The sequence below is a fragment of the Hetaerina americana genome, unplaced genomic scaffold, assembly GCF_022747635.1.
Source record: "Hetaerina americana unplaced genomic scaffold, ioHetAmer1.1.p SCAF_4, whole genome shotgun sequence".
NCBI classification, from domain to species: domain Eukaryota; kingdom Metazoa; phylum Arthropoda; class Insecta; order Odonata; family Calopterygidae; genus Hetaerina; species Hetaerina americana.
Window position 1 is genome coordinate 66,679,245 of NW_027286985.1, and position 11,643 is coordinate 66,690,887.

At 44.1% G+C, this 11,643-nt stretch overlaps 1 protein-coding gene across 5 annotated transcripts in view; it reads right to left on the reverse strand.

The window, feature by feature from the left end:
- Window positions 1-8,032, reverse strand: part of Sur (Sulfonylurea receptor) — a 100,007-nt gene extending 91,975 nt beyond the window's left edge. For all 5 annotated transcript variants that reach the window (XM_071590768.1, XM_071590765.1, XM_071590766.1 and 2 more), the window contains exon 1: window positions 6,686-8,032. In XM_071590768.1, the coding sequence (XP_071446869.1) occupies window positions 6,686-6,972 (287 nt within the window). In that variant the 5' untranslated portion in view covers window positions 6,973-8,032. The remainder of the gene's footprint in view (window positions 1-6,685) is intronic.
- Between the last annotated feature and the right edge of the window lie 3,611 nt (window positions 8,033-11,643).

The following is an 11,643-nucleotide window of genomic DNA, read 5'->3' on the forward strand; positions in this document are numbered from 1 at the left end:
GACATTCCAACCCGCCACTCTTGCTCTCACGGTGCGAGCTAATTAACAGCTATTTTCGATCGGTTTTATGAAGGTATTTCGAAAAAGAGTAATTAAAATGGTATCCACTGCCGTTTTTTACGCGTGCACCATTTATTTCTTGGGAAAGTGGCCACTGGTTGGTAAATGTCGCATGTGGTAAAAGTGGAATTCAGCCTCCACGCCGCCCCCTTGGGAGGGTGAACCTTTCGACGTAATCGAATTGACTAGAATATCTGCCAAGTTTTAAGGAAGACAATGGAGAGAAGAACGAAACTAATTGTTCATAACCTGAAGTTCACAATCATGGCACCCCGAAAATCATATTGGAAATATTCATGAAAGGGACAGTTTACAGAGGAATGCATTAAAATTAGTAAGTGATGGAAGACATCCGCGCATTGTTTCAATGGACTGAAGAGATTGACTGGGATTAGGATCACTTTGACAGCTGTTGTAAACGGACCCTCTCATATGAGTTGATAATGATCGTGACTTAAAGATTTCGTAATACAATACTTATTTTATCTTAAGAAGTTTAGCGAATTCTAAACGCTTAATGGATGATCTTTTTCCTCTTCATTTATCGTCGCAGCTGATGGGCGCTTTGATATTCCATATTCTTCTTGTCAGCCCATGTACCTAATTAATTCATATTATTTGATTGTATTCACTTGATTAACGATTACTCTGATTTTAACAATGTTCATAATGATCCTAAAACTGCATTCAACCGAGTACTTCTTCGTGAATTTACGTAGTTTCAAAGAAATTTTGTCGACAATTGTAAAGGTGGATTTAAAATCAAAGTTTAAAAAATTTATTGTAAAGGTATTTTGAAGAAGAAAAATTGAAGAAACGATAGCAAGTATTTAATATATGGTACACAGTTTCAGACGTAACGTGGTGGAACTCTTTAATGGTGAAATACGACACTTTGCTTCTCCATATAGTATTTCTTTTATGACGACCTAGGTTTCGTTACAGCGTAACATCTTCAACCTGAAGGATGTTGCGTTGTAGCGAAACCTAGGTCGTAACAAAAGAAAATCTATGTGAAAAAGCAAAGTGTCTTCTTTCATCAAAATGTATGGGGTCAAATGATAAAGGCAACTCGGAACACGTCAAGTACCTTAAGTATCGTTCTTGCCCCCAGTCTTGCATGGTGAATACGCATTGGACGAACATATGAATGGCCCTTTCAGAATCATTCCGATTTAAGATGGTGGTAACTATCTAGACAAAGTAAGCGGCAAGATGCGTCGGAGAAAAGGATCATCTTGAATTAGATGAAGGTCAAAGAAGATCCTCAAGACTTGTTAAACGTCGTTACGTATATAAGAACCTGTTGCAAGTCATTAGAGTAATTACGAGGGACATGTATTCAATCGACATGTGGGCAAGTCAAACTAAGACTTTCAGAAAGACAGAGTATTCTCGCTCACATCTTAGACCGAGGGAGTTTATATGATCTCATTCACCGCTGGACTAGCGGAAACATTATTCATATGACCTCCTCCTCCGAAGGAAATAAAAAATATTTATTTTCTGCTTTTCCCTTCGTTGTAAAGGTCATTATCATCTCCAAAACACAATTTGATCACGGATAATCGCTTTAATGGGTATAGCCGCAATTGTGATATGTACATCGTTCTTTCGAATTCTATCATAATGACGGTGCTGAAGCATTGACATGTCCCTGAGTGTTCATTAAAAACCAATTACGACTGGTATTTGGTCAGCTGGCTTGTTGCCGCTTGTATTTAAATGCTGTTTTTAACCAGTTCACCGAAACGTGTTAAAAATGATTTGTGTTTCTTCTTTTCATGAAATTTTACGAGACTCGTTGACAAATTGCAAGTTGTTCTTCCATTATGAGGCTATTTTCTATTTAAATAATAATACGTATGAAAACGTTCATGATTACACCTTTTAAAATGTCTAAACCTATTATGCATGTGGAAATTCTGTAAGGGTATTTAATGTATGAATTTTGGGATATTCCTAAGATATTTTCTCCTTCCTTTGATAATATTTTATTGATCCGAAATAATTTTGGTTTCTCATTGGACATACAGCCTTTTGTAAACACGAAAAACTTGATTGCGTGATATCGTAATACACTCGAAGAACATTTGTATGATATGTGCAACTCGGCTGTGAAATGTATCCTCCTGCATTAATCTTATTACTTGAAAGTTGAAGGCATGGGTAATTGAGTGAACACTCCCAAAACTTGTTCAACCAGTTTGGTAAATTACTGCACGTATTGTTATTACTACCGCAATTTTGAAAGATACCTCAAAGGCTATCCTCTTTTGGGAAGTCATGGGAGAATTGTTATGCTCTTAAATTATTATTAAATCCTTGAGTGGTAAGTAATATTTTAAAATAATTTATTTCATAATTTTCTATGATGACACAATTCTTTGTTTCTGTCATTATCATCATTCATTACTTCGGGTATACTCTTTTATTCCTGAGACTTCTAGCGACTTTAAATGACAGATAGACCTCGTCTTAAGAATCTCTCCGATCACACTCATCCATGCATTTCTCCGGCTTCCCCTTCATTCCCAGTTTCTCTTTTCTCATATAGCTGCTGTTGATTTGACAATCATCAATTTTCTCAACATGACCAACCCATAGAAGACCCTGCTTTCATTATAGGAACTTTTTCACTAGCTCACCGGAAGTTACCAGAATGTTTGAAATGTGTGATGACCACACAGCAGTTGAAAATCTCGTCAAAGAGTGATTCATTCAAATGTTTCCCAACTCTTTGGAAAATTCGATGTGCATACACTTTCGCATTTGATAGGAGAGCTAGTGGAGATTCTGAGTCATCATCATCAGTATTTCAATCCTAGGATTGGTTTGCTCCTCCATTCAACTCTATTTAATGTCAATGACCTCAATCCTTGATTACCTCTCTGTTTTACGTCTTTCTTAATTCGTCCTATGTACATGTCTCTTAGTCTTCCTCGTGGAATCTTCCCTTCTATTTTTCCTTCTATTATATTCCTAATCAATCCATTGTGCTTCAATGTATGTCCAATCCATCTAGTTCTTCTTTGCCGTAGAGTACTCCATATGGTGCTATCCTCTTCTGCTCTTCCATATACTTCCTCATTCCTTACTTTGTCTGTCCATTTAATCTTCATCATTCTCCTCCAGCGCCATGTTTCAAAGGTATCTATTCTTCGCTGGTCCACTTTTCCAATGTTCCAAGTCTCGGAACTATTGAGGGCCATGCTCCACACGAAAGTCTTGACGAATTATTTCCTTGTTTTCAGCCTCTGGGTACATAGCGTAAAATCCTCGTTTCTTTTGAGTAATTGTTACTTTTGTACGTAACAAAAGTTTTACTGTTAGGTATTTATTTCTGCAATTCCTAATGTTTTATGCAACGTTCTTGTTGATTGAATTTCAACGGAGTAGGAGCTTTATGTTATTTGCCCTCTAAATATTTTCTCCACTCAACTTAACTGGAAAAACCCATTTCAGGGGAGGAAGACGAAGGTTAGGTACGAAGTCTCATAAAAGTTTCCTTAAAGAAAGGAGCAGTTTTCCAACTCTTTTTATCGCAAAATTTTTCGCATCTCTGCTTAAGCCATGGGTTTTATTTGAAAACGTAACAGTAAAAAAAAAATAGTTTACCACTTTATACGTCGTGTGTTTGGCAATTTATGCGAAGCGAGCGGTGGAAATTTCGTTTTGATGCTCGTGAATCGTTGATTTTTTGCAAACGGTAACATCTACCTTCAAATATATGTCCAGATTTGCCATTATGTGCGCCAATTATAATTCGAATGTTCCCTCTTAGACACGTGAATTTTTCAAATGAAGCAAGACACATTTATTAAGACATGAAAATGAGGGTTTCTTCCGAGTTTCTTTTACGACAGGCCATCTAACGGGATTTCTTCTTCTCACAGCCACCTGTAAATTATTTGTAATAAAAATGACATCCATGAAATCTCATTGTTTTGTTCACGAATATATTCGGTGGAGAAGCGCTCCGTATTCTTCCATTAATGCCCTCAATTTACTGTCGCGTCCATCTGGTACGCCCCTCCTATCGGGATGGGAAGGAGACGAATGTGGAGGACGAGTTTATGAGAGAAGAAGCTTATAAACCGTCGTCGCGAAAGGGCGTCAGATCGTTTGGTGAAAAAAATGTGCAGCGTCAAGCGAAGAGTCGTTCAGTAATTGGTTTCACTATCTCTCGTCCATCGTCGAAGATTACTCGTACTGGTCCTCGTGAGAGTTTTTCCTTCATTTTCGGAGCATTAGTAACCCTCGGCGTGGGTATTTAAAGGAGAGCAGCTGAAACACAATAGGCGATCCATCGGAGGGCACTCTTGTTTCCAATCCCTTGGCGCCTCCTGCTCAGGGTAGGCTAACGCCGTGATGGGGTTTCCCTCTCGTTAGCGTGAGGGCGGACAAATGCCCTCATAACACCCCCTGCTGTGGGTAATGTTGCTCGTACCAAAGCCGTCTAGTCAAGTCACGTCAAAAATTTTAATCGAGCGAGGCAATGGTGACGGCTTGCCCGTGTAATGACTGTTTAACCAAATTACAAAAACTTCAGGTTATCTGAATAATTAGCTTATACACTATAGCAGGTTTGTCGAGTGTAAACTACTTTCAGAATAGTGCCCACCTGGACGTCAAACCTGTATTGTCTCAGAGAAATAAGAACTTAAAAAATGGAATTAAAACCTCATATGTATTCTCTCTCGTAAAATTCAAATTGTATTAATTATTCTCCGCCGTAGGTCTAAAGTTTTAATTGGAAATTTTTGTTATTCCTCGAAAGGTTTTATGTTTTATTTCCTTTGATTTCTAATTTAGAGATTCGAAGCTTAATGGGCAAATTTAAAATACAGATTCAATCGTCTGTGTCATTTCACATGCATACATATATACATATTGGCTCAAATATTGCCATTTTAGGGGATAGGCTATGCTTTCTGCATTATTTCCTAATGATTTCTCAAATTTTATTATATTGGAAGAGGTAAAAATGAACCCTTCGAGACTGAAAACAATCAAATTTCAATCAAGACTCGACCAATTAAATGTAGTTTCTCCCTCTATCATATGGGAGTTATACATATTTTATACCTTTATTTGTCCAGCTAAACGCATAGCTAGCTTTTGGGAATAAAAAAATAACTTTTGCATCTCAAATGAATGGTATTTTCATTGGTTACACGTAAGCAGATGGTATGTGTTATACCTGTAGCATCACTGGGGCTGACTTTTATCGTAAACATGTTCAAACAATTTTTGCGAAAATTGAATTTCAATTTTTAGCTACATAATCACATGAGAGGACACCTTTGATTATTTGTCTCCACGCCCAATACGCCGTCCCATCGGACCGAAGGAATCCGTTGGGATTCCAAACGCAATATCCCACCAAGTTATTGGAAAAATCGACCACACCAAGGAAAAATCTTACATCAGGCAAGGACGTAGAGAAATGATCAGGATTGGCAGGTTTTTTTAAGATTAATAGAAGAACGCTAATTTTGAAAACATTTGAGGATAAACATAAATTTTGGCTGATGATTAAGCAAACAAAAGATTTTTTAAGTGGTTATAAAGGATTTGGGGTTTTTCATATGTAGTTGAGTAATTTATTTTTTCACCGTACAGTTGGTAGTTTGGCAGTCGTAGGATTCGGGTGTGATTGATTCGAAAATTATGTATTGATCGATGTGTACTCACGTAAAATTACAGATGGAATAAAATTTGTAAAAATATTTGTTAATTATCTTTCCTAATTGTGTATTGCGAATTTAAGGCGTTCCGTGGACAGTCTTTTCTTACAACACCGTAATATGTACTATCAATTATGCATGTTGTTCAGTCAGGGGAATCATTGGATTGTCAAATCATTTAATCAACAAAAATATTTTGAACTGTGCAACTTCATTATGCAAAGAAAATATGACCAAAAGTTTTATTATTATGCTTTTCTTTCATTGCACGTATTATCCCATAATTTCTAGGAGTATTTGAGAAATTGAAAATGAAATGCTATCGTTAGTCCCAAGACGACTCCATTAAAGAGAGTCCTTATATATTACTATCCTTACACACAAGCATTTAATTTTATTAAATCCACCATTAATTAATATAGTACGTGCTGTTTTGAACTGTTATAAAGAGCTTCGCTCGAAAGCATTTCATTCTAGCATATTTCCGGTTTTTTGTAAAATAAAAAAGTACTCTGCCGACAGCATAGGAGATTAATATTAAAAATACTTGTTGCTTATTAGAGCCGTCGGAATAGCCATATTTTGGGTTTTCACCATTTAATACTGACACAAAGCTAAAGAAAATACGATAAATGCTTAATTTTATGTATGTCTCTTGGAAAAAATAACTTCCTGTCAACTCCCACTTAACACATTTGAACACAATGATGGAAAACGCTCCGTCGTAAAACTGTTTGCCACCCTTCAGTCTAAATTGTGAAGATAAATGCAAACAAACTGTGCCGCAAAAAAATAAGGCAGTCCCTCCCTTTCGTTGTGTCTCTCGGAACGACGGTCTTCTCCGTAAAAAAAATCGTCACGAGCACGTGACGACCGCGTCTTATGTTACGGGACATTCCGTTCGGGTAAGTAGCGGAGTAGTGGCGGCCACCCACCTGTTCTGCTTTGACTCCGCAAGGACTGATGGGCCGGCAGCTGCAGGGACTTCCCTCGGAGGCGTTCCGGCAGCGGTGCCGACGCTCCATCTTCTACAGCAGTTGGGCCTCCGGCACAAGTGGACGAGGGAGAGGGCAGCGACGGCGGTTGACGGGAGGGCAGCGAAGAAGAAGTCCCCGAGGCACTCGGACTCCGAAGGGTCCCACAAGATGCTCTCCGTGTCGTTGCCCATGGTCGCCCCCAAGGAATAGGGGGCGCACATGGCGGATGCCAGGGATTGTGTCATGTCGGTCCGCGTTTTCGATTCCTCTCTCGGCGCGCGATGTCAGTGGAGGGCATGCGGAGAGCACGGCGTCGTCATCCCCTCCCTCTGGATGAGTTTCACTCGCGCGCCTTGCTCCTCGCTTGTTCGGAATGGCCGTGGCCGGAGAGGGAGAGAGTGGTTTTGTGTATATGCGTGTAAAAAAGAGAGGGGAGGGGGACCACGTGGTTCGGTTCGGAATCCGTGCGACGTTGACGTGCGTGGGAGTTCCCTGGTTTTCGCAAAGAGACTCGGGAGAAATTATTAGGTCGGGGTCACGTATCCGATTGGTCTCGGAAAAGAAAATCCTGTTTCGGAGGAATGCGCTTTTTTAAAGCGGAGAGTGGGCCTTTGTCACTAGGTGGACGAGAATTCTCGGACTATATTTGTGTTGAGCAAATGATATCGTTCCTGGCGCATCTATTCTTCAGTTCATTTTGATCACTGGGAATGACGGAGACGTATGTCTTCAGTTCCGTTGCATCACTGTCAATAGTAAAATTCGATTTCCTTATGGAGGAACACCCCAGATTATGAAAATTCCAATTTATCTCCGGAGAAAAATATCGATTCCCTCAAAGCTATGGTTTTTTTTCAGAATAAAAAGTTGATCCAATGGAACCGTAAATATGGTTTTTCTACAGCTTAGCTGGTAGTATGGCTTTACTAATAAAAATAATACTAATTGCTTCCTTTCCTATGGTCACCTTCGAGCCAGCTGAAGCGAATCCCCTTTCGGTTATAGGATTTGGAAAGAGCCGTGAAAAAAATATGAAAAGTAAATAGGTATCTCACTTAGGCCGGCTCGTTGGCACGAAATGCGAAGTGGAGAGACCGTTCGATGTTTTCGCGGTGGGGAGGAGATGCACATGAAAATCCAATTATCATCACAAACGTCAAAGCACACACACACACAAGCACACGCCGCTGAATATCAGAAAACCCGTAATCCGTGGAAAGGTAAAAGTCACATGTTGTTGATGCCGCGACGAAAACACCTTGTCACCTTGCCCTCTATCCCTCCCTCCAACCGCACACTCCCCCTACCGCCGCGCTTCCGACACCTTCGCTGCCCCCTAGCATACGAAATAACAATTTTTTCTCAAGGGGTATTTCGCCCTCCCGGGAATCCGAGTGATGCACGGGAGTTCTATCGTCTTAAAGTCGTTTCCGAACCCCGCGGCAACTCTTCCGTAGGCGGCACAGCTTTGAGAGAGATCGCCACGGGGAGAGATGCTACGAAAAGACGGCGGCGTTCACTAGCCGTGGATTCCGAATCACGGAATATCTCTCCCGCCGATCGCGGATGCCGTTCCTCGGCGCACATGCACGTTGGTGTGTCGGCAAAGAACACTCGCGCCTCTCCCCCTCCCCTCAATGGACTCCCCCCTCCGCCCCCGATCCCTTCGTGGGGAACTTGGTGGAAGAAAATAATGGGCGGGCTGAGCGGGACGACCCCGCGTTCGAAATTCGCTGAGGGAAAGTGTTCCAGTATAGAGAAAATGGGGGGTGGAGGGGGACGTGGAGAAAGATGAGTGAGGTGATGGTACGAGGAGGGAGAAGGGGAATCCTTCTGGGGGGGGGAGGAGGCAAGGGAAGCGGGAATGGGGGCCGGGAATCGTGGCAGGAGGGGGCTGGGGGTTCGAGCAGCGGTGGGTGGGGTGCGTAGGAGAAGGAAGCGTGTAGTTTGTGGATTCTATATACACAGACCTAATGGGGAGTCCTGAGGTGGAGTGGGGCGTGGGGTGTTGGGGCGTGCGTGAGTACGATGCGGTTGGTGGGGCGGGGAGGGTCAGGGGAAAAGAGTGGGGAGGGTTAGGGAGAGGAGGATCCCTCTCCCATCGGAGGATGAGCAGGCGACGATGAAGAGAGTTTGCCCCGGGTGGGTTGGAAGGATTGGGGAGGGGTAGGTTGGGGGGCGGGGATAGGGAGAGGCAGGGGATGGGGAGAGTGGAGATGGGGTGCGGGGTCGGAAATTAGCGTGGGATGGGGAGGCGTCAGGGCGGTGCACTAGGGCAGCGTACTTCCTATTAATCCTCCACGAGTGCTCGGCCGCTTCTTCTCATTCCCTGAATCATGCACATCCCTCTCCACGCGATTTCGTCTGCATTTCTATGCGCGAGGCGCGCTTCCGCGACGCCGTGTTGCATTGTATCGTGTTTGTGACGTGCCGCTGGATGGAAACCCTTTTTCGTTCTTGGTGGAGGGGCGGAAGTGAGGGAACTGGTGGCAGTCCCTTTCGCGGTGCAAGAGTGATACACCGCACCGAGCAGTTCATTCACGGGGCCGCAATTAGCGCGATTGCTCCCGGGCTTCCCTCCCAAAAACAATATGCAATAGCGAAACGAGTCACCACTCAAGAACGTCGCAAGTAAGAAACCCTACCCAAGTGCTATCACTGATTGGTATTGAGATTTATGCAAAGTGCTCTTCCCGTGCTCCATCCTCCCAAGGTTAAACTGAATGCAGAATGTTTTCGCAGGCGTCGAGACTGGAAAGCGAAAATTACAGTTCCAAGTTCTCGACCCTGTTGACGCTACGGCCCATTAGTCTTACCCCCTCCCTTCGAGGACATGTCTCCTCGCGGTCTCCATTTCCTCCTTCTCCCTTGCTCAGCGGCTTCTTTCCTCGAGAATCGGCGCCGCCCCAGTAATTGGCGTCCACCACTCCCTCCTATGCCTCTCGCCGCCGCTTTCCGCCCCTCTGACTCACAATCAGATGGCCCCGCCCCTTTGACCACGTCTTGTGTCCCGCTCCATTCATTAATCTCCACGGGTCTGGAGAGTTAAGGCCGCTTGCATTCGTTTTCCTTGTTGTCTCCTCTCCTCTGCCTGAATTATAAAAACAACACCAATCCGCACGCACTTCTCCTTGGCCTCAGCTTTCTATCTCGTGGCGTAAATGTTTTATTTCACCACCGACGGTCGGGGTATCCCTGAATTATCATTTCAACACGCTTTAGAGCAATGAATTCTTTATGACCGTGCAAGCGAGAAGGACTTTCTAGGTTCCTTTGGACTCTCTCTCTCTCTCTCGATGTATAAATATGTATACATATATTTTTCCCCCTCTCTCTCCGTGGGTCGGCGGAAAAAAACGAGGCCGTAACGAAGGACTTAACTTGCTATTTTTTCCTAAGCCTAAGCGCAGCAGCGCTGAACGCGTTGTCGCCTTACTTCTTTGCCGAGTTTCCTGTACCGACCTGGAGAAGGTGAACGGAAGGGGACAGTCGTATGCCTGAGCACGGTAACGGGACGCCAAAGAAATGAAGCCTTGGGGAGAGGAAGCAAGAAGAGGACCGCAGTCGCGATTGGCGCCTCGTGCCGGAGGCCGGAGTCGGCGAGGGAAGGGGGTGGAAGGGGTTTGTGGCGCGGGGCTAAGGACCGGACGAGGGAGGGAATGAGATAGCGGGGTCGTCCGCGGTCGACGTCGGCGCACTTGAAGAGATTCTCCTACCCTCGGGGTAGAGACGCATTCTGCCCCGTCGAGGGAGGGTGCCAGAGGCAGTAGAGAGGCGTGTGTCTGGTGGTGGTTTTTTTTCTCAAAGGGCGGGTGGGCCGCGGATTCCTGGCCTGTGGCCGTTAGTGAAGCGGCGGGTAAGAAAATGGGCGGGAGTCAGAATGCCCTGGTGCGAGCCAGAGGAATTTTTGTCCAGTGAAAGAGTGGGAGGTCCTTTTGCGACGTGGAATCGGCCCATGAACACCCTCGCCCTCCACATGCGCACCATCGCAAACACACGCACGTTCGCACGTCCGTACCCTCCAAGCCACGCAGCAGGACTGTTCCCGCTTCTCGTGAGCACGTTGAAGATCTCACTCGCCTTGGCCTCTCTCTCTCACCTCTCCATCTCTCAATCCCACCCGCCCGTCTCCCTTCCTCCCCCTCGTCTACTTGCGTACGTATTCCGACTCGGCTACTTTTCCTCGCCTCCTCCCAGCCCCCCTTGCTCAGTCAAGCGATCTCTCATCTCCTTCCTTCCCCCTGTTCCTCCACCTCTCCTGCTTCCACATACATCCATCCATCGCCCATTCCATCCCCCCCTCCTCTGCCGTCCCCTCTATTGGTGCTCCTCAGTATCCCAATTCATATTTCTCCTCTTTTCCTTCGCCCGCCGACTGGAATGCCAGCCTTCCTCGTATGACTCACCCCGTGCGATGGGCTGGGCCAATGTCAGGGGCTCTGCAGGGCCCATGGCCAAATGATCGGATGGTCTAATATTTTAATAGACGCTGGAGTTAAAATATATGGAAAGAGAAGAGAGTATGTGGCTCAACTTGACGACCCTTTTTCTCGAAAGGGCGCAATAAATCAAGTAAATCATTACAAAACGTCATGCTCGCTCTTTGAATCAATTCCTCTGTTATTACCGTATATAATATATTACTTAGCAATCAAACACCTTATATTGTGTCTTTCAGAAGTCAGGCTATATATTTTTAGCAGCCAATCCCTAAACAATACTAGGAACCTTGACCTTTGGATAAATACGCGAGCGCGTTGCTCACCGGATTTACCGAATGGAAATTCCATAAGTGTGTCTAATCAATGGAAAAAGTGAAGTAAATATTTCACTCTTAAACTGGAAGGGATGTATTGCGTGTTCCACAAAATGAAGTGGATATTATTTCTCCCGCGTAAATATATGACTTATTGGCC